The sequence below is a fragment of the Pseudophryne corroboree genome, chromosome 5 (genome assembly GCF_028390025.1).
Source record: "Pseudophryne corroboree isolate aPseCor3 chromosome 5, aPseCor3.hap2, whole genome shotgun sequence".
Lineage (NCBI taxonomy): Eukaryota > Metazoa > Chordata > Amphibia > Anura > Myobatrachidae > Pseudophryne > Pseudophryne corroboree.
The window spans coordinates 532,709,046-532,736,720 of NC_086448.1; the positions used below are offsets into that span (position 1 = coordinate 532,709,046).

Sequence of the window (27,675 nt, forward strand, 5' to 3'; positions counted from 1 at the left end):
TATCCCCTAAATCGCCCCCTACATATTCTATATACTGTACTTCTGTATACCACCCCCTACATGTGCTATACACGATATCACCTCCTACAAGTTCTATAGTAGTACTCTCCCTGGCATATATTGCAGCATGAGGTGATTCTGAAGGCCTAGGAATTGGCATGTGGAGGGGTCTGATAACACAGAAAGGGCTTATGAAGCAGTCTGATGATGGTGACCTGAAATCTGACGAATAAAATGGTTGAAACTCTACTGCAGTTTGGACACGTCCCTGGACACGTCCCATCCCCTTGTCCAAGAATCTGCAAATAAAAAGGTGGTAACCCTATGGATAACATAAATCACCATTGTGAACACAGCTACAGGGCAGGAAGGCGAAGTGTGCCATGAGCTGGGAGGCCAGGTCAGAAGCTTTACCGTCTGAGGACCTGATTCATAGATGAATGCAAATGCATTCGCAGCTGTGATTTAGTATGCAGTGGCTGTACGAAAATATGCAAATGTTGCGGCCACCAGCATTTGTAATGAGACACCCACTGGAGGCGTCTGATATCTGTGGCTATGGTACCGAGATGAAGATATCGAATGCACATCGGTCAATAATCCACCTGAGTAAGTAACGCTATGGTTGTACAGCACGGTCATCAGAAGTAAGACGCTAAAGCCATTTTAACTGTGTATGGAATTGCAGTTGCAAGTTGTGGCACCCCTGAAACTGCTGCGACATGCCTGCATTTGAGTAGCCATCACCTTGTTACCACCTACAAACACTCTGTGTCTGTCACACACTGTGCAAATAATTCCTCAATGCACCCACCACCGCAAGGCCTTCGCTGCACATGCGCAGTGCAACTTATGCACATGCACAGTGGCAATAAATCGCTCCACAGAGTACAACATCAACATTGTGTCCATTTATAAAAATACTTCCCTCACTGCATAGTTGGAATGGGATGGTTTTCTGACTGCTGGCATCTCGTACGCTGCCATGCTAACTGGATCCCGTTGGAACGAATATGCGTTTCTTAACTTTCTGGAACTGTATAATACATTTAGCTTATGGTTAGTAACCAGTGTAGATGTAGGTGTCAACATTTCTTTGTGTACATTCTAAGGGGGTGATTCAGACCTGATCTCTGTGCTGCTAAAATTGTAGCCCTGCGATCAGATAGTCGCCGCCCAAGAGGAGTGTATATTCACCGTGCAAGTGTGTGATCGCATGTGTACGCCGAGCTGCTAAAAAAACCTCAGTCAGCGGACAGCTGCAAATCCATACGCAGCTCATTCACCATTGAATGATTTGCCCAGTGTGTGCAGCCCAGGACTTATTCCTACAGTGCCATCAGAAATGGCTGATCGGGGTCAGAGCTGAAGTCACACACGCTCCCTGAAAACGCTTGGGAATACCTGCATTTCCCCTGACACTCCCAGAAAACGGTCTATTACCACCCCCAAACGGCCTCCTCCTGTCAATCAGCATGGGAATGGCTGTGCGATTAGAATTTTTGCACCAGCCTGTCGCTGTGTGGCGATGCCTGTTCTTGTTTGCCAACGCGCGAGCGCATTGCGGTGCATACGCATGTGCAGTTAAGCGCTGATTGCCTGCTGTGCGAAAACGCACAGCAGCGATCAGGTTTGAATCACCCCTAAATCACATTGTTTACATCATTTGTGTTCATATGCCCCCATAGCTAATGAGATAATTTACAATTCATGGTTCACTGTCCAGTTCCCTTATGGCTGAAAAGCAAACTGTAAACTTTCCAGCTAATCTGCAGTAGTGAAGGGAACGGTTTCTAGTTTTTGTAAATTAGGTAGAGCAGCTGATTGTCTGCAGATACAGTATCTATGGTGGAGAATTAGTCAATGCTAGGGAAAGAAGCAGAGCAGTCAATGCTCAGATTGCTGTCTTTTTAAACTTGCTTCATAAAAGTTGGCTGGAGTCTGCTTAATTATACCCATTGGCCCTCATTCCGAGTTGTTCGCTCGGTAATTTTCTTCGCATCGCAGCGATTTTCCGCTAATTGCGCATGTGCAATGTTCGCACTGCGACTGCGCCAAGTAAATTTGCTAAGAAGTTTGGTATTTTACTCACGGCATTACGAGGTTTTTTCTTCGTTCTGGTGATCGTAGTGTGATTGACAGGAAGTGGGTGTTTCTGGGCGGAAACTGGCCGTTTTATGGGAGTGTGTGAAAAAACGCTGCCGTTTCTGGGAAAAACGCGGGAGTGGCTGAAGAAACGGGGGAGTGTCTGGGCGAACGCTGGGTGTGTTTGTGACGTCAAACCAGGAACGACAAGCACTGAACTGATCGCACTGGAAGAGTAAGTCTCGAGCTACTCAGAAACTGCACAGAAAAATCTTTTCGCAATATTGCGAATACTTCATTCGCAATTCTGCTAAGCTAAGATACACTCCCAGAGGGCGGCAGCTTAGCGTGTGTAATGCTGCGAAAAGAGGCTAGCGAGCGAACAACTCGGAATGAGGGCCATTGTGAGAGACTTGGAAATAAAATAATTAAAACAATGTAACCTAAAAAAAGACCCTAAGGGCTGCATTGAGAATGTTTTTAAGACTGCCAATTCCAGATCACTTCACACCAGCATTTAATTTATAACAGCATTAGCATGTGCTTTTGAATACCTAGTTGTGTGCCTGCGTGGGAACCACCTCTGCTGTTTAACTAAAGTCTAGTGTTAGGGCCAGGATCATTAACATATTCACTCCGGTGCCTGGGAAAATCTCTAAACAAGACAAGAGAGAAAACTTTCATTTGGGTGAGTGAGTCCTTAGACAGTGGTGTATCGATGATGGGAATTTAAAGCAGAATACACACATAACTATGTGGTTCCTGGCTGATGGGACGACCAATGTAACGATACATCCCATACACAATGAACGATATATCTCACGATATACCATACATGAGTGTATTCACCTGTATACCGTCATTTGCGGGGTTGTCCCATCAGGAGTGCAGCACGCCCGACAGGACGACCCTGTAAACGACCCATGGGAGCCTGCAATTGGAGGTACACATTAGATGATGTGCCTGATATATTGTTCTGCACTTAGGCCAAAATGATAGAGCTCTTGCTTGATTTCTCACTTTCACTACTTTATTCAGTATTTTTCGTAATGCACGCTGTTTCCCCAGCTACTGGGCAGCCCCCAGTACCTCTCTCTAATGTTTAGATGCCGCACGCATGCAGAGCAGCAGCTGAAAGAGACCACCGAACCTTTGCCTACTACAGGACACTGGTCTGCAGGTGGGATGGCTGTAGACAGCCTGGGCAGGCCCCGGTACTTTGGCCTAATTGCGGAGGTGTGACCATGCCTCCTTACAAAATATGTATTTTAAAAGGTACTTGTACCTTTTTAGGTCAGTGGAATATTAGTTTCATTCACATTATAATACTCACTGGAGGGTACACAGTGGTATTGATGTACAGTGAGTAATACACCATTTAGGAAAGCTCATACCCCTTTTCCATGTAAAAATGCGGGTCGCAGCCAGGAGCCTGACGTGGGTGCTACTCTGCTGTGACCCGCGTCAGCCCCCTTTTCATCTGCAGTCACCATCCCGGCATATTGCACTGGGAGATCACATGATCTCCCAGCGTCGCCCTTCCATACAGTGTAAACGGGAAACGGGTCGCATCAACCCAGCTTCCGTTTACACTGCACAGCTCACCGGGTTGAACCCGTGTTCAACCCTGCAAGCTACCCGAGTTGGAATACCGGGTCACTCGACCTGGATTATTCCAACTTGGCCCTTTTACACCAGCCAGCAAGATGGGTTATGTGCGTTCATGTGCAATAACCCGTGTTGTATACTGGCTGGTGTAAAAGGGGTATGATTTTGCTCTGAGTATGCTTAGAAGCTGAGTCCACAAAAATGAATCCACTATTGTGGTCCCGAACAGATCTTATTTATTTATTTATTTATTTAATAATAATAATAATAATAATAATCATTAAAAAAAAGCTGTACTTCCATTCCACCCCTTACAGTGTTTACATCACTAGTACTCTCAGCCTGGATGCTAGCAGCAAAATCGCAGCGCAAACTGGGTGTTGTGGTGTCCCCTGAAAAATAAGCACTAGGCTATAACAGGCTGGGCCAGGGACACTGTACCAAAGACATTTTAGCTTTGGGCTCCCATAATGTCCACCAGCCAAAGCTTGTTCAGCACAGGCATGGGGAGAATACCAAATACTCCCAATCCCCCTCCCCCCCCCCCCCCCACACACACACACACACACACACACCTCTCCACTAAGGCACTAGGGGGGAGATGTACTTAGCAGTTAAAAGAGTGGAGAAGTGAGCAGGTGGAGAAGTTACCCATGACAACTAATCAGCATTGAAATAATAGGATTTTAATACCTACCGGTAAAAGTTCTAGGAACTGTGCCCAGGGAGACGGACATTTTGAGGATAGGAATTACTTTTATACTAATGGTGAGATTCATACCAGCTCACACCTCATCCATGCCGCACAACATGGCATTCAAGATGACACACGCCGACAGGCATGTACCATTTACAGCAACATGCTGAAAACAAATGAAACACAACTTGTGTAACTATAAAGAACAAACTGCAGGTAAAGTACGCGCTGGGTCGGGTGCCCAGCATCCTCTACGGACTAGGAGAAAAGGATTTACCGGTAGGTATTAAAATCCTATTTTCTCATACGTCCTAGAGGATGCTGGGGTCCACTTCAGTACCATGGGGTTATACCAAAGCTCCAGTATGGGCGGGAGAGTGCGGATGACCCTGCAGCACCGATTGACCAAACTTGAGGTCCTCATCGGCCAAAGTGTCAAACTTATCAAATTTAGCAAATGTGTTTGACCGTGACCAAGTAGCTGCTCGGCAAAGTTGTAAAGCCGAGATGCCCCGGGCAGCCGCCCAGGATGAGCCCACTTTCCTAGTAGAATGGGCCTTCACCGACTTCGGTACCGACAAGCCTGCCGTAGAATGAGCGTGCTGAATTGTCCCTCTGATCCAGCGCGCAATAGTCTGCTTAGAAGCAGAACACCCAATCTTGCTGGGAGCATACAGGACAAACAGAGCCTCTGTTTTCCATAACCGAGCTGTTCTTGTGACATAAATCTTCAAAGCTCTAACCACATCTAGAGACTGTGACGCAGTGAAAGTGTCAGTAGCTACTGGCACCACAATAGGTTGGTTTATGTGGAAGGACGAAACCACCTTTGGAAGAAATAGTTGACGAGTTCTTAACCCTGCCCTATCTTCATGGAAGATCAGGTAAGGGCTCTTGTGAGACAAGGCCCCCAACTCAGACACCCGCCTTGCGGATGCCAAGGCCAAAAACATCACCACTTTCCAAGTGAGAACTTTCAAATTTACCTCCTGCAGAGGTTCAAACCAATCTGATTGAAGGAACTGCAACACCACATTCAGGTCCCATGGTGCCATTGGAGGCACAAATGGAGGCTGGATGTGCAGAGCCCTCTTTCACGAACGTCTGAACTTCTGGAAAGGAGGCCAATTGTTTTTGAAAGGAAACTGATAAGGCTGAAATCTGGACCTTGATTGACCTCAATCTAAGGTCCGCATCCGCACCAGCCTGCAGAAAATGGAGAAAAACGTCCAAACTTAAACTCTTCCGTAGGAGCCTTCTTGGATTCACACCAAGACACATATTTTCTCCAAAAACAGTGGAATGTTTAGACGTTACTCCTTTCCTGGCCTGAATAAGAGTGGGGGTGACTTCCTTGGGAATAACCTTTCGGGCTAGGATCCGACGCTCAACAGCCATGCCGTCAAACGTAGCCACGGTAAGTCTTGATACACACACGGCCCCTGCTGTAGTAGGTCCTCTCGAGGAGGCCGAGGATCTTCTATGAGCAACTCCTGAAGATCTGGATACCAAGCCCTCCTTGGCCAGTCTGGGGCAATGAAGATTGCTCGAACTCTTGTTCTTCTTCTTATTTTGAGAACTTTTGGAATCAGTGGAAGTGGAGGGAAAACATATACCGACCGAAACACCCACTGGGTCACCAGTGCATCCACTACTATTGCTTGAGGGTCTCTCGACCTGGAACAATATCTTTGAAGCTTCTTGTTTAGACGAGATGCCATCATGTCTACTTGAGGAACTCCCCAAAGACTTGTCACCTCTGCGAAGACTTCTTGGAGGAGGCCCCACTCTCCTGGATGGAGATCGTGTCTGCTGAGGAAGTCTGTTTCCCAGTTGTCCACTCCCGGAATGAAAATTGCTGACAGAGCTCTTACATGTCTTTCTGCCCAGAGGAGAATTCTTGTCACCTCTGCCATTGCCGCTCTGCTTTTCGTTTCGCCTTGCCTGTTTATGTACGCGACTGCTGTTACATTGTCCAACTGGATCTGCATGGGATGATCTTGAAGAAGATGTACCGCTTGTAGAAGGCCATTGTAAATGGCTCTCAATTCCAGAACGTTTATGTGAAGGCAGGCTTCCTGACTTGACTATTTTCATTGGAAGCTTTCCCCCTGTGTGACAGCTCCTCAGCCTCGGAGACTTGCATCCGTGGTTATTAGGACCCAGTCGTGAATCCCAAACCTGCTTCCCTCTAGTAGGTGAGAACTGTGTAGCCACCACAGGAGCGAAATCCTGGCTTTGGGCGACAGGATTATTTTCCAGTGCATGTGTAGGTGGGATCCGGACCACTTGTCCAACAGGTCCCACTGGAATGCTCTGGCATGAAATCGGACAAACTGTATGGCCTCGTAGGCCGCTACCATTTTCCCCAACAACCGAATGCATTGATGGATCGACACGCTTGTTGGTTTCAATATTTGTTTGACCATTTTCTGGATTTCCAGAGCTTTTCCACTGGAAGAAATACTCTCCGTACTTCTGTGTCCAGAATCATCCCTAAAAAGGACAATCTTGTTATCGGTTCAACTGCGACTTTGGAAAATTTGTGATCCAACCGTGTTGTTGGAGTATTGACAGGGAGAGTGCGATGTTCTGCACCAACTGTTCCCTGGATCTCACTTTTATCAGGAGATCGTCCAGATAAGGAATTATATTGACTCCTTTTTGACGAAGGAGGACCATCATCTCCGCCATCACCTTGGTGAATACCCTCGGCGCCGTGGAGAGTCCGAACGGCAATGTCTGGAACTGGTAATGGCAATCCTGTACTGCGAATCTCAGATAGGCTTGGTGAGGAGGATAAATGGGAACATGCAAGTAAGCATTCTGAATGTTTACTGACACCATGAAGTCCCCCTCCTCCAGACTGGAAATCACTACCCTCAGGGATTCCATCTTGAACTTGAACCTTTTCAGGTAGAGATTCAGATTTTTCAGGTTTAAAATCGGTCTGACCGAGCCGTCCGGCTTTGGAACTATGAAGAGGCTTCAATAAAAACCTTCTCCTTGCTGTGACAAGGGTACCAGGACAATAACCTGATCCTGTCATAATTTACTGCCTCTCTTTCTGGAAGAGAAGCTGGCAAGGTCGAATTGAAAAATCGGCATGGGGGGACGTCATGAAACTCTAGTTTGTACCCATGGAACACTATTTGTAAGACCCATGGGTCCAGGCCAGATTGAATCCAGATTTGACTGAAAAGTTTCAGACGTGCTCCCACCCGATTGGACTCCCGCAATGGAGCACCAGTGTCATGCTGCAGATTTGGCAGAAGCAGGGGTGGACTTCTGCTCCCGCGATCCGGGAGACACTGCAGATTTCTTTCCTTTTCCCCCTTCCCCTACCTGCAAAAAAGAGGGAACCTTTGGCCTTTTTGTATTTGTTGGGCCGAAAGGACTGCATGTGAGAGTGATGTGTCTTTTTCGCCGGTGTAGGAGCATAAGGCAAGAATGTCGACTTACCTGCGGTAGCCGCTGAGACTAACGCATCCAGCCCATCACCAAACAAGGCCTCACCCTTATACGGGAGAGCCTCCATATTTCTTTTGGAATCTGCATCAGCATTCCACTGGCGAATCCACAACACCCTCTGAGCCGATACTGCCATGGTAGCGGTTCTTGATCCCAAGAGACCAATATATTTCATGGTTTCTAGTACGTACGCAGCAGCATCTTTGATATGACCTAACGTTAGGAGTATCTTGTCTTCATCTATTGTGTCAATGTCTAATGACAAGTTTTCTGACCACTTTTCAATAGCACTACTCACCCACGCAGAGACAATGGTAGGCCGGAGTAGTGTCCCATTGGTCACATCAATAGATCACCTCACTCACTTGCGGTCTGTCGGCTCCTTAAGTGAAGCCATTCCAGGCGCAGAGAGAAACACCTTTTCTCTTTTATGACAGGGCCCTGTATAAAATGCGGGGTGACTCCCACCTCTTGGAAAAAGATAAGCTGCCTGAATTCCTTTTGGGAATCTGAAATTTCTTTTCAGGTTAAATCAGACTCCCTCCAAGAGAGTTCAACTCCTGAGGTGGAGGGAAAATTACATTACTTCTTTACTAAAGTAAACCCTCTCCTTGTGGTAAAAGAGGGGGCTTCATAACTTCTAACACCACCTTTATAGCTAAAACATGTTTTGAATGCTTTTTTGCTAACTTAGGACCTATTCCCCTGGAATCACTAGTGTCGACACAGGAATCAGAGTCCGTGTCGGTATCAGTTTGTACTACTTGTGCAAATTTGTATGTGACCCAGAGGGGTCCCTGTGGATGAAAGGCAGAACTATTAAAAATCTCATCTTCAACAGATTATTTCAGTTTTCTGTATGAGATTCAGTCCAACCTCTTACTGATATGATTCACACTATCATGTAACCTTTCACCCAGTCAGGCTCTTGGTGTCATATTACACCTCTGTGTCCCTAACATGTCTCCCACAGAGGAAGAGTTCCCTGCCACAGACATGTCACACAGGTGCAGGGGCGGATCCAGGAAAAAATGACAGGGGGGGCACCTTGTGCATGCCGAAGGCGTGCGGTCCATGAAGGTGTGCGTGGCCTCACAACAAGGGCATGACCAAGCAACAAGGGTCTTAGCCTCAAAGGGAACATCGTATTCGTAAGACGGGAAGAGGGTGACACTTTGGAGAGGCAGCGGGTGACACGAGAGAGAGGGTGATGGGTTTTTAGTGACGCAGGGGAGAGGCAGTGGATGAAGGAAACATAGTGGGAGACGGAGAGGCAGTGGGTGACAGAGAGAGGGTGACAGTGAGAGGCAGAGTGGGTAACACCGGGGAAAGGGTGACGAGGAAAAAGTGGGTGATGCCAGGGGGATGTGGCAGTGGGTAACAAGGAGAGGGGGACAGGGAGAGGCAGTGGGTACCTAAGGTCTCTGTAGGAGTAAGAGGGAGTAGTGAGACATTTGTAGTGAGGTTTACAGAGGCATGAAGGGAAAGATTCACTGGGGAAACAAACATTATAGCACACGGTATGAGCCGAAATTCACATTATAGCACACGGTATGAGCCGAAATTCACATTATAGCACACGGTATGAGCCGAAATTCACATTATAGCACACGGTATGAGCCTAAATTCACATTATAGCACACGGTATGAGCCGAAATTCACATTATAGCACATAGTATGAGACAAAATTCACATTATAGCACACAGTATGAGCCGAAATTCACATTATACCACACGTTATGAGCCTAAATTCACATTATACCACACAGTATGAGCCTAAATTCACATTATACCACACAGTATGAGCCTAAATTCACATTATACCATACGGTATGAGCTGAAATTCACATTATAGCACACAATATGAGCCGAGATTCACATTATACCACACGGTTTGAGCCGAAATTCACATTATAGCACACAGTATGAGACGAAATTCACATTATAGCACACGGTATGAGCCAAAATTCACATTGTAGCACACAGTATGAGCCGAAATTCACATTATAGCACACAGTATGAGACAAAATTCACATTATAGCACACGGTATGAGCCAAAATTCACATTATGCCGCTGAGGAGTGAAAACGCTGTCACCACCATGTGCTACCTCTCAAGCAACCCCACCACGCAAGAAGAACATCCTGAGAGGAGCCGCTACCTCTGCCAGCAGCCAGCCTCTAAATGGATGGTGGCCGCTGCTGCAGCCACGTCGGAGTCTCACACTGTCTAAGGCTGAGCTCCGGGCAGTACTGGTATATATCAAGATCAACCAGAATCCGTTGGTATCCTAAGTGAACAGGATTTTCCTGCCAGTTTGTGATATTAACCCCCGCTGCTCCTCAGGGTAAAGTGTCCGCAAACAACAGTGTGGTGGTGTGTACCTTTGACTCCCTTGAAGGTGGTCCAGTTGCCAGGCTCTGGTGGTACAATCACTTGTTCACGTCTTGGATAGGTTTACGAAGTCCGCCGGCGAAGCTCCTGTACAAGCCGCTATTAGCGCTAAGCGGCACTGTTCGGGATCAATGAGATCTGTGATCACAGCCTAACCGTCCCCAGATCACAGATCTCATTGATCCCGAACAGTGCCGCTTAGCGCTAATAGCGGCTTGTACGGAAACTTCGCCGGCGGACTCCGTTAACCTGTCCAAGATGTGAACAAGTGATTGTTTGTTTAAAGTGCCAGACATGACAGGGGGGGCACGGGCACACGTGCACAACCACACCACAGACACTCCGGGACTTATAGGGGACAGACCCACAGTAAAATCTGTCAGAGGGACACAGATAGGATTTGCGAGTTCACAACCCAGCGCCAGTATCACAATGTCTGTGAACACAAAATGCCCACTGACATGCAGCGCTTTTATAATGTTAATCACACAATTATATAGTACCAAATTCACTGTGACCTCCCCCCCCTGTTTTGCACCCTGATACTTGTTCAGTAGTGGAGGAGGGCCAGCGTTGTCTCTGCAGCCTGAGGAGAGAGAGAAAATGCCGCTGAGCAGTGTGCTGGCTGACTGAGGAGGAAGCTCCACTCTTCAATGGCGTGTTTCTCCTCAGCTTTTATGAGGTAATTTTTTATACTGGCGGGGGTAGGACTGTGCCTCAGCAACTTATGCCCCTTATTTATGCCAGTTTCCATAGGTTTCATGCTGCCCAGGCCCCCCCCCCCCCCCCCCCCCCCGCGCCCTGCACCTTGCAGTGCCTGTGTATGTGTGGGCAACATGGCGCGCTGCGCTCCCGCCAGCCGGGCGGTACCTTAAGCCATCACTTTCTTGATTGAAGATCTGTCTTCTAACACTCACCTGTCTTCTGACTTCTGGCTCTGTGAGGGGGGTGACGGCGTGCTGTGGGAGTGAGCATCTAGGCACGGCTTGCGTTCAGTTCCCTTCAGGAGCTAATGGTGTCCTGTCAGCCAGAAGCAGAGCCATGAAACTCTTTAGGAAGTTGGTTCCTAATTCTGCCCCCTCAGTCCCACGAAGCAGGGAGATTTGCCAGCAGTTCTCCCTGAAAATAAAAAATCTAACATAAGTCTTTTCAGAGAAACTCAGTAGAGCTCCTCTGGAGTGCATCCAGTCTGCCTGGGCACATTTCTACAACTGAGGTCTGGAGGAGGGGCATAGAGGGAGGAGCCAGTTCACACCCAATGAAAAGTCTTAAAGTGCCCATGGCTCCTGCGGAACCGTTTATACCCCATGGTACTGAAGTGGACCCCAGCATCCTCTAGGACGTGTGAGAAAACATAATAACATAATAGTAACGTAATAAACTCTTTTCATTGCTTAGTACATCTCCCACTAAGGCTCTTACCACATCAGTGTAGCAGTCGGAAGTAAACACTGTACAGGTTGAGTATCCCATATCCAAATATTCCGAAATACGGAATATTCCGAAATACGGACTTTTTTGAGTGAGAGTGACATACTGAAATCTTTGTTTTCTGTGGCTCAATGTACTCAAACTTTGTTTAAAACACAAAGTTATTAAAAATATTGTATTAAATGACCTTCAGGCTGTGTGTATAAGGTGTATATGAAACATAAATGAATTGTGTGAATGTACACACACTTTGTTTAATGCACAAAGTTATCAAAAATATTGGCTAAAATTACCTTCAGGCTGTGTGTATAAGCTGTATATGAAACATAAATGCATTCTGTGCTTAGACTTGGGTCCCATCGCCATGATATCTCATTATGGTATGCAATTATTCCAAAATACGGAAAAATCTGTTATCCAAAATACCTCTGGTCCCAAGCGTTTTGGATAAGGGATACTCAACCTGTATGTGAAAAAAGTTGAAGTGTTATTTGTTATGGCGAACTATAGCCCTGTCACTTCAGTATTTTGGCATACCCATGCTTGTACAACTAGCAAGCTGGTGTGTTATGTGTTTGAATTACGTACTTTCAAATCAAATTAGGTTTTGGTTTTTTTTAGCTTCCCATAGCTATATTATCACTTATACCCCTTTTCCATTACGATGCGGGTCGCAGCCGGGAGCCTGACACGGGTGCTACCCGGCTGCGACCCGCATCGATGGCCCCTTTCCCATCAGCAGTCACCATCCCGGCATGACGCTGCTAGTGACGTGGCAGGGGCGGCGCTGGGAGATCACATGATCTCCCAGCGCCGCCCTTCCATACAGTGTAAACGGGAGCCGTGTCGCATCGACACGGCTTCCGTTTAAACTACAACCCTACCCGGATCATTCCCGTGTCCTACCCAGGTAGCTACCTGGGTAGGAGTCACGGGTCACGTGATCCGGGTTTTTGCGGAGGGACCCTTTTCCACTAACAAAAAACACATGCATTTACCCGTGTTTTTTGAGCTAGTGGAAAAGGGGTATAACATGTAATCTTGTTGATAAGCTGCCACTCCTGATGTAAATTTCTCTGGAATAGGCAGAATTTCTTGACGCATAAGGATGAGTCAGTTGCCTGAAATTATACATATACTGTGAATTTTCTGTAACAGAATGTTGACAGCTAATTATTGTTCGTAGATTATAGTATGTGTCTTCAAGACATTTAATACAGCACATTTACTGTCCCCCATCTTTCCTCTTACTTGCTTTCTGATGTTTACCCTTACTCATCCACTGAATCCCCTTACTAAATGTTTTCTTTGTCTTCTCTTTCAGAGATGTGGTATTGGGTATTCCTATGGGGCCTCTTCTCTTCTCTCTTTGTCCATGGAGCAGCGGGAGTGCTGATGTTTGTCATGCTGCAGAGGCACAAGCAGGGGAGACTGATATCTGTGGTCTTAGTCAGCATTGGGTTCCTAGCGTCTGTCACCGGAGCAATGATAACTAGTAAGTGTTACGTTGCTGGCATTGTCCTACTGATCTGTACACCAGGTTATACAGAACATGGGGCCTAATTCAGCTTGAGTTGTAGTTTTGTGAAAAATCACAAAACTATAACTCTTTTCTTTAACATTCCGGGTCCTGCCCCCTATATACAGTGATGCACTCGCATGATTAAGGTAGCCCCCTTGCGGAGGGCCGCCATCTTTTGGGTCGCAGCGGCTGCGTATGACATCATGCAGCAGCTGCCGCGGCCCGCCCCTCCAACGGTCCGGACACGCCTCCGTTGTCCGGACCGCGCCCCTAAAATGGAGCGTTGATGCCCACAAACGCGGCGTTGACACCCCATTCCTGTCCCCCTCCAGTAAGTTCATGCGTTGATGTGCAGAAATCGCTTCTTAGCGATTTGTGCACATTTGTGGCTAAACCTGAATTAGGCCCATGATCAGTATGTTCTGTAACTATGAAAGTGATGTCAAGTGGTCCTAGATGACAGTATGCCTGGAAAAGATCTGTATTGCAACTCCATAACTCCATAGCAGACTAGCAGTTACTTTATTTTTCAAGGATACTGTTTTTCGCTTACGTCCTAGAGGATGCTGGGGACTCCATAAGGACCATGGGGTATAGACAGGCTCCGCAGGAGACATGGGCACTATAAAGAACTTTAGAATGGGTGTGCACTGGCTCCTCCCTCTATGCCCCTCCTCCAGACCTCAGTTAGATCCTGTGCCCAGAGGAGATTGGGTGCATTACAGGGGAGCTCTCCTGAGTTTCTCTGAAAAAGAATTTTGTTAGGTTTTTTATTTTCAGGGAGCACTGCTGGCAACAGGCTCCCTGCATCGTGGGACTGAGGAGAAAGAAGCAGACCTACTTAAGTGATAGGCTCTGCTTCTTAGGCTACTGGACACCATTAGCTCCAGAGGGAGTCGGAACGCAGGTCTCCCCTCGCCGTTCGTCCCATAGCCGCGCCGCCGTCCTCCTCACAGAGCCGGAAGTTAGAAGCCGGGTGAGTATAAGAAGAAAAGAAGACTTCTTAGGTGGCAGAAGACTTCAGATCTTCCCTGAGGTAAGCGCGCAGCGGTAACGCTGCGCGCCATTGCTCCCACACACAACACACACTAGCAGGCACTGATGGGTGCAGGGCGCAGGGGGGGCACCCTGGGCAGCAATAAAAACCTCTAAGTCTGGCATTTATATGTATATGGGCTGCGGAGGCAGTAATTATAATAATCCCCCGCCAGTTTTATACATTTGAGCGGGACCGAAGCCCGCCGCTGGAGGGGGCGGAGCTTGGTCCCTCAGCACTAACCAGTGCCATTTTCTCCACAGAGAACTGCAGAGAAGCTGGCTCCCCGCTCTCTCCCCTGCTGAACACGGTGACACAGGGCTGAAAAGAGGGGGGGGGGGGCACTTGTAAGGCGCAGTGAGTGTATTACACGGTTAATTATATATATAAAAGCGCTATATTATCTGGGAAATAGTTTCCAGTGTCAGTTGGCGCTGGGTGTGTGCTGGCATACTCTCTCTCTGTCTCTCCAAAGGGCCTTATTGGGGAACTGTCTCCTTATAACTATATCCCTGTGTGTGTGGGGGTGTCTGTACGAGTGTGTCGGCATGTCTGATGCGGAAGGCTCATCTAAGGAGGAGGTGGAGCAGATGATTGTGGTGTCTCCGTCGGCAACGCCGACTCATGATTGGTTGGACATGTGGAATGTTTTAAATGCAAATGTGACCTTATTACATAAGAGAATGGACAAAGCAGAAAGCAGAATCCAGGGAAAAAGCAGGGAGTCAATCCACGGCTTCGGCTGGGTCACAGGGCCCTTCTGGGTCTCAAAAACGTCCCCTATCCCAAATAGCAGACACTGATACCGACACGGATTCTGACTCCAGTGTCGACTACGATGATGCGAGGTTACACCCAAGGGTGGCCAAAAGTATTCATTATATGATTATTGCAATAAAAGATGTTTTGCATATCACAGATGACCCCTCTGTCCCTGACATGAGGGTGCTCATGTATAAGGAAAAGAAACCTGAGGTAACCTTTCCCCCATCTCATGAGCTGAACGAGTTATTTGAAAAAGCTTGGGAAACTCCAGACAAAAAGCTTGATTCCCAAGAGGATTATTATGGCGTATCCTTTCCCTGCACAGGACAGGGTACGTTGGGAATCCTCACCCAGGGTGGACAAGGCTTTAACGCGCCTGTCCAAGAAGGTGGCGCTACCGTCTCCGGACACGGCAGCCCTCAAGGATCCTGCTGATCGCAGACAGGAAACTACTTTAAAATCTATTTATACGCATACGGGTGCTTTACTCAGACCGGCAATAGCATTGGCATGGGTATGTAGCGCAGTTGCAGCTTGGACAGATACCTTGTCAGCTGACCTTGATACCCTAGACAGGGATACCATTTTATTGACCTTAGGTCACATTAAAGACGCAGTCTTATATATGAGGGACGCTCAAAGAGACGTTGGGCTGCTAGGTTTGAGAGCCAACGCCATGGCGATTTCTGCTAGGCGAGCCCTGTGGACCCGCCAATGGACGGGTGATGCCGACTCAAAGAAGCATATGGAGGTTTTGCCATACAAAGGTGAAGTTTTATTTGGGGAAGGTCTCGCGGACCTGGTTGCCACAGCTACCGCGGGTAAATCTACCTTTTTGCCTTTTGTTCCCCCACAGTAAAAGAAAACTCCACAATATCAGATGCAGTCCTTTCGGTCGCATAAGTCCAGAAGAGGTCGGGGCTCATCTTTCCTCGCCAGAGGTAAGGGTAGAGGGAAGAGAACACCTGCTCCGGCTAGTTCCCAGGAGCAGAAGTCCTCCCCGGCTTCTACTAAATCCACCGCATGACGCTGGGGCTCCACTGAGGGAGTCCGCGCCGGTGGGGGGCACGTCTTCGACTCTTCAGCCAGGTCTGGGTTCTGTCAGACGTGGATCCTTGGGCGATGGATATTGTATCCCAAGGCTACAAACTGGAATTCGAAGAGGTGCCCCCTCGCTGATTTTTCAAGTCGGCCTTGCCAGCTTCTCCCCCAGAGAGGGAAGTAGTGTTAGCTGCAATTCAAAAGCTGTGTCAACAGCAAGTGGTTGTCAGGGTTTCCCTAGTCCAACAGGGGAAAGGGTACTATTCAGCCCTGTTCATGGTCCCGAAGGCGGATGGTTAGTTCAGGCCCATTTTAAATCTAAAATCCCTAAACCTGTACTTGAAAAAGTTCAAATTCAAGATGGAATCGCTCTGGGCGGTGATCTCCAGTCTGGAAGGGGGGGATTTTATGGTGTCACTCGACATAAAGGATGCATACCTTCATGTCCCCATATATCCTCCTCATCAGGCGTACCTGAGATTCGCTGTACAGGACTGTCATTACCAGTTTCAGACGTTGCCGTTTGGGCTTTCAACGGCCCCGATGATTTTCACCAAGGTGATGGCGGAGATGATGGTGCTCCTGCGCAGGCAGGGAGTCACAATTATCCCATACTTGGACGATCTCCTGATAAAAGCGAGATCAATTGCAGAGGAGCGTGTCACTCTCCCTGAGAGTGCTACAACACCACGGTTGGATTCTCAATCTGCCAAAGTCACAATTGATTCCAACGACTCGACTATCATTCCTAGGCATGATTCTGGACACGGATCAGAAGAGGGTTTTTCTCCCGATGGAAAAAGCCCGGGACCTCCAGAACATGGTCAGAGACCTGCTAAAACCAAAAAGAGTGTCTGTTCATCAATGCACTCGTGTTCTGGGGAAAATGGTGGCAGCCTACGAGGCCATCCCCTTCGGCAGGTTTCATGCAAGGACGTTTCAGTGGGACCTCCTGGACAAGTGGTCCGGGTCCCATCTACAAATACATCAGAAGATAAGCCTGTCCCCCAGGGCCAGGGACTCGTCCTCAATTTTTGCCTAAGGTGGTTTCTTCATTTCATATGAACCAACCTATTGTGGTGCCTGTGGCTACGGATGTCTTGGAGGATTCCAAGTCCCTGGATGTAGTCAGGGCCTTAAAAATATATGTAGCCAGGACGGCTCGGGTTAGGAAAACAGAAGCACTGTTTGTCCTGTATGCAGCCAACAAAGTTGGCGCTCCTGCTTCGAAGCAGACTATTGCTCGCTGGATCTGTAACACGATTCAGCAGGCTCATTCTACGGCAGGCTTGCCGTTACCAAATTCGGTAAAGGCCCATTCCACTAGGAAGGTGGGCTCTTCTTCGGCGGCTGCCCGAGGCGTCTCGGCTTTACAGCTTTGCCGAGCAGCTACCTGGTCGGGTTCAAACACTTTTGCAAGGTTCTATAAGTTTGATACCCTGGCTGATGAGGACCTTGCGTTTGCTCAGTCGGTGCTGCAGAGTCGTCCGCACTCTCCCGCCCGGTCTGGAGCTTTGGTATAAACCCCATGGTCCTTACGGAGTCCCCAGCATCCTCTAGGACGTAAGAGAAAATAAGATTTTAAACCTTTAAATCTTTTTCTCCTAGTCTGTAGAGGATGCTGGGCGCCCGTCCCACTGCGGAAAAAATCTGCAAGGCTTGTATATAGTTGTTGCTTACATAAGGGTTATGTTACAGTTGGGATCAGTCTTTAGCTGATACTGTTTTGTTCATACTGTTAACTGGTTGCGTATATTCCAGGTTATACGGTGTGGATGGTGTGGGCTGGTATGAATCTTGCCCTTAGATTTACAAAATCCTTTCCTCGTATTGTCCATCTCCTCTGGGCACAGTTTCTCTAACTGAGGTCTGGAGGAGGGGCATAGAGGAAGGAGCCAGTGCACACCCATTCTAAAGTTCTTTAGAGTGCCCATGTCTCCTGCGGAGCCCGTCTATACCCCATGGTCCTTACGGAGTCCCCAGCATCCTCTACGGACTAGGAGAAAGAGATTTACCGGTAGGTTTAAAATCTTATTTTCTCATACGTCCTAGAGGATGCTGGGGATACCATAAGAACCATGGGGTATAGACGGGATCCGCAGGAGACATGGGCACTTTAAGACTTTAAAAGGGTGTGAACTGGCTCCTCCCTCTATGCCCCTCCTCCAGACTCCAGTTTTAGACTTGTGCCCAGGCAGGCTCGACGCACTCTGAGGAGCTCTACTGAGTTTCTCTGAAAAGACTTTGTTAGGTTTTTTATTTTCAGGGAGATCTGCTGGCAACAGTCTCTCTGCTTCGTGCGACTTAGGGGAGAGAAGTTAGACCTACTTCCAGTGAGTTAAAGGCTCTGCTTCTTGGCTACAGGACACCATTAGCTCCTGAGGGTTTGATCACTAGGTACGCCTAGGGGCTCATTCCCAGAGCCGGCCGTCACCCCCCTTGCAGAGCCAGAAGTCAGAAGACAGGTGGGTAGAATAAGACAGAAGACTTCAGTGACGGCTTCAGAGGTACCGCACAGCGGCCGCGCTGCGCACCATGCTCCCACACTCAGCGTCACTACAGGGTGCAGGGCGCGCGCGGGGGACGGGGGGGCGCCCTGGGCAGCATATACACCTCTAAAAAGTGACTGGCAAGAGGGGACAAGGTGCCAAGCCACTTTCCTAACTCCCGCCAGTATAAAGATTTTGAAAAATAGCGGGGCTGAAGCGCGCCATTATGGGGCTGGGGCTTAGTCCTCACGGCTTACATCAGCGCCTTTTTCTCTTCACAGAAGCTGCAGAGACGCTGGTCCTTCCTCACACTGCTGTACAAGTAACAGGGTGCAAAAAGGGGGGGGGGGGCACAGTGATTTGTGGTGCAATATAAGTTTATAAAAGCGCTGCAGGTCTTTGGACATTCTGTAACTGTTTCAGAACCGGGTTTAAGCACTGGGGTGTGAGCTGGCAAACTTCGTCTGTGTCTCTCTGACAGGCTTTATTGTGGGTCTGTCCCCTATATGCCCATTGTGTTTGTGGGTGTTTTGTGCACTTGTGTCGGCATATCTGAGGCTGAGTGCTCTTCCCAGGAGGAGACTGTATTAGGCACCGAAAAAGGTTGTGGGAGTGACCCTGTCGGCACCGCCGACTCCTGATTGGGTAAATGTGTTGAATGCTTTAACTGCTAATGTGGCTCTTATTACCAAGAGATTAGATAAATCTGAATCTCAGAACCAGGCATGGAGGAAATCTGTGGAGGATGTGTTATTACAAGTTCAGACCCCCTCGGGGTCACAAAAACGTTTGTTTGCCCAGTCGGCAGACACGGATACCGACTCGGACACCGACTCCAGTGTCGATTATAGTGATGTCAGATTAGATCCAAAATTGGCAAAGAGCATTCAGTACATGATTGTGGCGATAAAAGACGTATTACATATCTCTGAAGACCCTGCTGTCCCAGATAAAAGGGTCTGTATGTACAAGGGAAAGAAACCTGAGGTAACGTTTCCTCCCTCTCATGAACTGAACACTCTTTTTGAAAAGCTTTGGGAAAATCCTGACAGAAAGTTTCAAATTCCCAAAAGGATTCAGACAGCGTATCTGTTTCCCTCTGGGGATAGAGAAAAGTGGGAGCACCACCCATGGTGGGCAAGGCTCTATCCCGGTTGTCAAAAAAGGTGGCTCTCCCGTCTCCTGACACAGCAGCCCTTAAGGATCCTGCGGATCGTAGACAGGAAACTACGTTAAAATCCATTTATGTCACCACAGGTACACTGCTCAGACCAACAATTGCATCTGCGTGGGTGAGTAGTGCTATCGAGAAGTGGGCAGATAACTTGTCATCTGATATAGATACCCTAGGTAGGGATAGCATCCTCTTAACGGTGGGTTATATCAGGGACGCTGCAGCCTACCTAAAGGAAGCGGCAAGAGATATAGGCCTTTTGGGATCAAAGGCTAATGCCATGGCAATCTCGGCAAGGCAAGCTTTGTGGATTCATCAATGGAATGCTGATGCTGACTCCAAGAAAAATATGGAATCTCTACCATATAAAGGTGGTGTCTTGTTTGGTGACGGTCTCGCTGATTTGGTATCTACGGCTACCCCGGGTAAGTCATAATTTTTACCTCATGTTCCTCCACAACAAAAGAAAGCACACCACTATCAGATGCAGTCCTTTCGGCCCAATAAATACAGAAAGGGCCGAGGTTCTTCCTTCCTTGCTACTAGAGGAAGGGGAAGAGGAAAACTATCACCGGCAGTGGCAGGTTCCCAGGAGCAGAAGTCCTCCCCGGTTTCTGCCAAGTCCAGCGTATGACGCTGGGGCTCCTTTGCGGGAGTCCGCACCGGTGGGGGCACGTCTCAAACTCATCAGTCAGTTCTGGGTTCGCTCGGACCTGGACCCACGGGTATTAGAAATAGTGTCCCAGGGGTACAAATTGGAGTTTCAAGACGTTCCCCCTCGACGATTTTTCAAATCGGCCTTACCAGTTTCTCTGCCGGACAGGGAGGTAGTATGCGACGCAATGCAAAAGTTGTGTCAAACTCAGGTCATTATCGAGGTTCCCCCGTCACAACAGGGAGAAGGCTTTTATGCGAGCCTGTTCGTGGTCCCGAAGCCGGACGGCTCGGTCAGACCAATTCTGAACCTAAAATCCCTCAATTTCTACCTAAGAAGATTCAAATTCAAGATGGAGTCTCTCCGAGCAGTAATCTCCAGTCTGGAGGAAGGGGATTTTATGGTGTCGGTGGACAAAAAGGACGCCTACTTACATGTCCCCATATATCCTCCGCATCAAGCTTACCTGAGGTTTGCAATTCAGGATTGTCATTACCAATTTCAGACGTTGCCGTTTGGTCTGTCCACGGTTCCGAGAGTTTTCACCAAGGTAATGGCGGAAATGATGGTTCTCAGCGCAAACAGGGAGCCACAATTATCCCGTACTTGGACGATCTCCTGATAAAGGCAAGATCCAGGGACCAACTGGTCCAGAACATTTCACTCTCCCTGACAGTTCTGCAACATCATGGTTGGCTCCTAAACTTGCCAAAATCACAGTTGACTCCGACGAAGCGGCTGTCGTTTTTGGGAATGGTTCTGGACACAGAATTACAGAAAGTTTTTCTTCCAGTGGAAAAGGCTCTGGAAAGTCAGAAGTGTAAAAATGGATTACCAAGTAATACCTTTGGCGCTAGTAATGAGATGCCTTACTTAGAGCTGCTAATACAATGGGGTTAGTTAGGCCCCGCAAATGGAACAACACAGAAGAATAGAAAATTAGCGCTGGGAAACTGGATATTTGAATGTATAACAATTTTAATCAAGATAATTTAAGAAATACTGTTGCAACAGATCAATAAAATACAATATGTGTAATTAAATCCGGGCATATCATAGCACTGCAAAAATAAAAAATTGAATAAAAAATTCCATAAACCTTAATGCTGCAAATTAGTTTTGCTGGTACTCAAATGATAGCAGTTCATCCCCAAGAATGCTGCCACAGTCCAGGAACAATAGTTAGCGAATGGAGAAAGAACCAACGGCTGTTGGAAATGACCTTACGTGGCTTGGTTCAAGATGATACTTGGTCCAATTTAGTGCTCAGGTCCAATGATGTAAATTTCCAATTCGCAGATGTAAACGGTTCCTATATCCGACTTCTAGGCTATAGATGTGAGGATGAAGAATCAGAGTCCAGCTAACCCACCGACGCGTTTCGCTGTTCCACACAGCTTTTTCAAGGTGCTAGTGTTGCAGTGACTGAATGCCCTTTAAATAGCAGTGCTGATAGCCCATGCAGTGCAGGTGTGACAAACGGAAATCAATTGAATAATACTCATAATATAATAATATCCAGTTTCCTAGTTTAGTGACAGACTATGAGGCAGAAATAAAACAATTCATTCATATTTTGCTTAATAAACTAACTTTTAATGTACCAGTAACAGTGAGAAAGCCGGTTCCCGATCACGTTATCACGGGACCCGTTTCCTATGCGTGGAACGCAACTCCTCTTCCATTGGTTAATTACCGGTCACGTGACCGGACATTCGTCAGACCTCCGGAGAGCCCTGCATCCTGTAACCAGGAGACGGACCGCGAGAGGAGACGAGCTCCGGTCACGTGACCGGGAGTTCGATGACGCGTCATTGGTCACGTGGGTCCCTAATCACTGGGGGGCATTTCCCCGTCAACAGAGCTTCCCAACCAATGACGACCTAGTGGGAGTACACCCAAAGGTTGTTATTATTATACAGATGACCATCAATCTCAACAACAATTATTAACAGAGTTTTCTGTATGGATAATTAATAAATATATACTATATTTCTGACAAGTTAATAAATACTTTGAAATAAATTTCAAGCAGAGTTTAATGCGGCGATTAATTAATTTGCTGCCATCTTGTGGTGAAAAGGTATTCCAACATTCTATCAATTTATATTGCTGAATGCATTGGTTCCCTTCTTTGCCATTATTAGTAATTTGTCATTAAAAGAGGCACACGAAAATATATAAATATATCAATAAGCATTAATCTATACATCTAGAAAATAGGAATGAATAGATAAGTCTTATATGAGAAACAGCTAGAATTTTCTATATAGATGATCAGTAGATAAGGTCTATATTTATGATGAAAAACTAATGGATATTACAAAATAAATTTCACTGAAAGTATGTTATTATTGCTAAACAATTTACTGCCAACTAAGGAAAAATAGTATTATGGCAATACATAGGTACTATTCTTCCGAGACATGATTTGTATTATTTCATTAATGAATACATATAAATAAGTTAATAATTTTATATATTTAGAAAACAAGAGGGGTGAATAAATATATCATAAATGAAAAACAGCTGGAAATTTGAGTGTGTTGTTACAGAACTGTATTTAACTCAAGTGCTTCATTTAGACCACTTGGAAAAAGTGTGTTTAATTGGAATGTCCAAAAGATTTCCTGTCTGCATAATCTGGTATACCTATCACCCCCCCTAGTGGTTTTTGGAATATGTTCTAAACCTGTAATCCTTAGGGAGGATGGGTCTTTATTATGTCGGAGAGTAAAATGTCTGGAGACACTATGTTTAGTGACCCCATTGATGATATTTCTTCTGTGTTCCATGAACCTCGTCTTTAACATCCTGGTCGTTCTACCTACATATTTTAGTTGGCATTCACATTGCAATAGATACACAACCCACATAGTATTACAATTAATGAAACTTTTAATCAGAATATTTTTCCCTTCTATAGGTAGGGGTATAGTAATGGTTTTATTACACGTATGGGTACATGTCGTGCATCTTGTGGCCCCGCACTTATAGAAGCCTTTTAATTTGTTTTTTAACCATGCTTTATCCTCATCTTTGACAGCAGAAAAGGTTTTAAAATTTGAGCTTACAATTACAGAATCTAAATGCACCAAATTTAAAAGAGATATAGATGACTATATAAATGGTAGTGTCAGGTCATTTAAAAATAAATATAGGACATCAAGGGATAACGAAAGGAACCCTAAGGAATCTAATTGGAGGCGGGAAAACCTATCTAGAAATAGTGAAACTGACCCAACACCTATCACATCATCTGAGGTTTCCCATGATCCTGGTCATAATAGAAGGTACCATCAAGCTGGAGCACGCCCAAAAAACCAAGATCTAGGGCGACCCAGAGAACCAAATGGTAGGTTCTCCACCTTCTCTTCCTCCTCTTCTTTTTTGGACCGACGCTACCACCCCAATTGGGAGAGAGCGTGGCCCAAAAGAAATCAGGATCTTACCCCAAAAAGAAACAGAAACCCAAGTACAGAGGAAAGCGGGGAGGTAAAAAGGAGAGATCTAAGAAACTGAACAAGATAAATAAGTCTAATAATATTAAAAGCATCTTTAATTTATCTTCAAAAAATTTAACTGAAGCGGAACTTTCCCTCCTATCAAAAGGTCTAAAGTTTGCCCCCTCTGAAGAACCAAATTTGTTTGATTTGTACGTAGACCTTAACCGTTTTGTTAGAACTCTGTGTAGGAAACGGTTCTTTGCCAAAAAGTTGGATAAGAGTATTGACAATGACATATTACATATAGTGTTAGACTCCACAGACGATGCAGCCCTCAGAATACTGGAGGAATTAGAAAAAGATGGCTGTCAGGAGTCCACTCGAAAATTGTTTGATATTGATAAAAGGTCACGTAGAGTTAAATCTGATTTCTTCCCAATCAGCTTCAAGAGCAGCCAAGTAGAAACATTCTATAAAGCAACTCTTGAAGATTTTAGGTCGATCTGTTTCACAAAAAATAAGCCAAAGAATAATCTAACAAAATGGGAAAAGCAGGCTCTAAAAAAACTAACAGAGGACACTAATATAGTAATTAAAGAAGCAGATAAGGGTGGTGGTTTAGTCATCTTAAATAAAACTGAGTACATAAATGAAGCACATAGACAACTACATGATAATCAATTCTATCAAACCCTATCGGGCGACCCCACTGCCTAATTTTTGAGCGAACTTCATAATTTGCTTACAGATGCACTGGAAGATGGTGTCATAGCCAAGGAGGAGTTTAAATTTCTTTTCCCTCCCTTTCCTACTATTCCTATTTTTTACCACTTACCCAAAATTCACAAGTCTCTCACTGCACCCCCTGGCCGTCCCATTATTTCGGGTGTTAATTCTCTTACTTCCTTTCTCTCAGCCTATGTTGATAGATATCTACAGCCGCGTGTCTCTCGGTTGAGGTCCCATGTCCGTGATACCATGCATTTTTTGCAATTAATTCAGGGTATATCCTGGAAGCCTTCCTATCTTATGGCCACACTTGATGTTGTAGGCCTGTACACCAACATTCCGCATGGACTTGGTGTTCAGGCAATAAAAAAAGTTTTAGATCGAGACGGGGACCTCTCCGAGAGACACAAGCAATTTCTGTTAGATTCTATCTCCTTTATACTGTCACACAATTATTTTCTTTTTTCTAACACTTTTTATCGTCAGATTATGGGCACGGCCATGGGGACCAGGTTCGCGCCAAGCTATGCTAACCTTTATGTGGGTGAATTGGAGGAACAGCTCCTCTGGGAGGCTGGGCCTGGCGCGGGCCTGGTCCTCTATGGTCGGTACATAGACGATCTGTTTATTATTTGGGATGGGGATTCTTTATCTTTCACCAATTTTGTTCATTATCTCAACACTAACACTTATAATTTAGTTTTCACATCTAATTTTAGCACTACTAAACTTACCTTCTTGGATTTGACTATTGAAATAGCAAATGGCCAGATCCAGACATCCAACTTTGTAAAGGATGTGGGAAGTAATGCTTATTTAAACTATAGAAGTGCACATCATGCGGCTTGGAAAAACAATATACCCAAAGGGCAACTGCTGCGTTTACGCAGAAATTGCTCTACTATAGAGTCCTTCACCGAGCAAGCGAAAATACTAATGAAGACGTTTCAATGTAAAGATTACCCCCAACATCTGTTAGATCAAGCAATGAAAGAAGTACTTAACATGAATAGAGACTCCTTATTGGATCCAAAGGATAAAAGCAAATTGAAATCGGAGAATAGAGAGTGGGCCTTCATTTCAAAATTCAATTCCAGATCCAATTACATTAAATCCATAGTTAGACGTAATTTTCATATGCTGAGGAGTGATCCAGTTCTGTGTGATATTCTACCACTGAAACCTGATTTTGTCTTCAGAAAAAATAAATCTTTAAAAACTATATTGGCACCCAGCCAATTAAAACTTGGGGAAGAAATCAAAGATGAGGATAAAGCATGGTTAAAAAACAAATTAAAAGGCTTCTATAAGTGTGGGGCCACAAGATGCACGACATGTACCCATACGTGTAATAAAACCATTACTATACCCCTACCTATAGAAGAAGAAAATATTCTGATTAAAAGTTTCATTAATTGTAATACTATGTGGGTTGTGTATCTATTGCAATGTGAATGCCAACTAAAATATGTAGGTAGAACGACCAGGATGTTAAAGACGAGGTTCATAAAAAACACAGAATAAATATCATCAATGGGGTCACTAAACATAGTGTCTCCAGACATTTTACTCTCCGACATAATAAAGACCCATCCTCCCTAAGGATTACAGGTTTAGAACATATTCCAAAAACCACTAGGAGGGGTGATAGGTATATCAGATTATGCAGACAGGAAATCTTTTGGACATTCCAATTAAACACACTTTTTCCAAGTGGTCTAAATGAAGCACTTGAGTTAAATGCAGTTCTGTAACAACACACTCAAATTTCCAGCTGTTTTTCATTTATGATATATTTATTCACCCCTCTTGTTTTCTAAATATATAAAATTATTAACTTATTTATATGTATTCATTAATGAAATAATACAAATCATGTCTCGGAAGAATAGTACCTATGTATTGCCATAATACTATTTTTCCTTAGTTGGCAGTAAATTGTTTAGCAATAATAACATACTTTCAGTGAAATTTATTTTGTAATATCCATTAGTTTTTCATCATAAATATAGACCTTATCTACTGATCATCTATATAGAAAATTCTAGCTGTTTCTCATATAAGCGCACATATATTAAAAAATGTGGTTAATTAGGCTGCTGGTTAGATAAATAAAAAATACTTTTATTAATATAAAGCAGACTGAATACACAAAAAAATATATTAAAAACCATCAAATTGGAAATCGCAGAATAAATTTATGCATACATCCCCGCTATGGCCAATTGGACTTCATATGATTAGTATTAAGCATGCATGCCTGTGGAGTTAGTTGGTTAGTTAGAACGAGTCATGGTTCTTATATACAGTCCTGGTCGTTTGTAACTGTTCAGTCTCTTCAGTGGATTTTTGGTAGTGCTGTTAGTATGTAATCGATTAAACAGGAACCAGAGGTTATCCCTTAATATATTTTAATAACACAGTCCATGAGAGCAGCTTTCCTCAGGTAATGTTATATAATACCAGTTGCACTGGTTGAGAGTGTGATACTGATGGTTGTTTATAATCAGTTATTCCCCCGTCGTGACACTCGTATGGGCAATGCTTACCCTCCCACTCTGCGGCGGTTCACGTGTCCACGGCTGGGCTGAATCACACTGAGGGCAGGAACTTTGTCCGACTGGGCGATGACACGCTCCAAGCGTGGGATTCAGCAGGGAGCGCTCGGCCGCGCGTCGCGGCTTGCGGGTTGGGCGGTGCTTCCGGCTTCCGGTTTCCGACGCGTTTCTCCGCCTTTTGTGGGTGGCGGTTTCTTCTGAAGAAACCGCCACCCACAAAAGGCGGAGAAACGCGTCAGGTGACCTAACAACGTCAAGTGGAACGCAGGTGGAGCGCATCGGAAACCGGAAGCCGGAAGCACCGCCCAACCCGGAAGCCGCGACGCGCGGCCGAGCGCTCCCTGCTGAATCCCACGCTTGGAGCGTGTCATCGCCCAGTCGGACAAAGTTCCTGCCCTCAGTGTGATTCAGCCCAGCCGTGGACACGTGAACCGCCGCAGAGTGGGAGGGTAAGCATTGCCCATACGAGTGTCACGACGGGGGAATAACTGATTATAAACAACCATCAGTATCACACTCTCAACCAGTGCAACTGGTATTATATAACATTACCTGAGGAAAGCTGCTCTCATGG

The 27,675-nt window shown here is 45.9% G+C and overlaps 1 protein-coding gene across 1 annotated transcript in view; it reads left to right on the top strand.

Annotated features, from left to right (window-relative positions):
• Positions 1-27,675, top strand: part of TMEM170B (transmembrane protein 170B) — a 136,844-nt gene that overhangs the window by 74,327 nt on the left and 34,842 nt on the right. Inside the window, exon 2 of the mRNA XM_063923168.1 lies at positions 13,011-13,181. Coding sequence (XP_063779238.1) covers positions 13,011-13,181 — 171 coding nt within the window. The remainder of the gene's footprint in view (positions 1-13,010; positions 13,182-27,675) is intronic.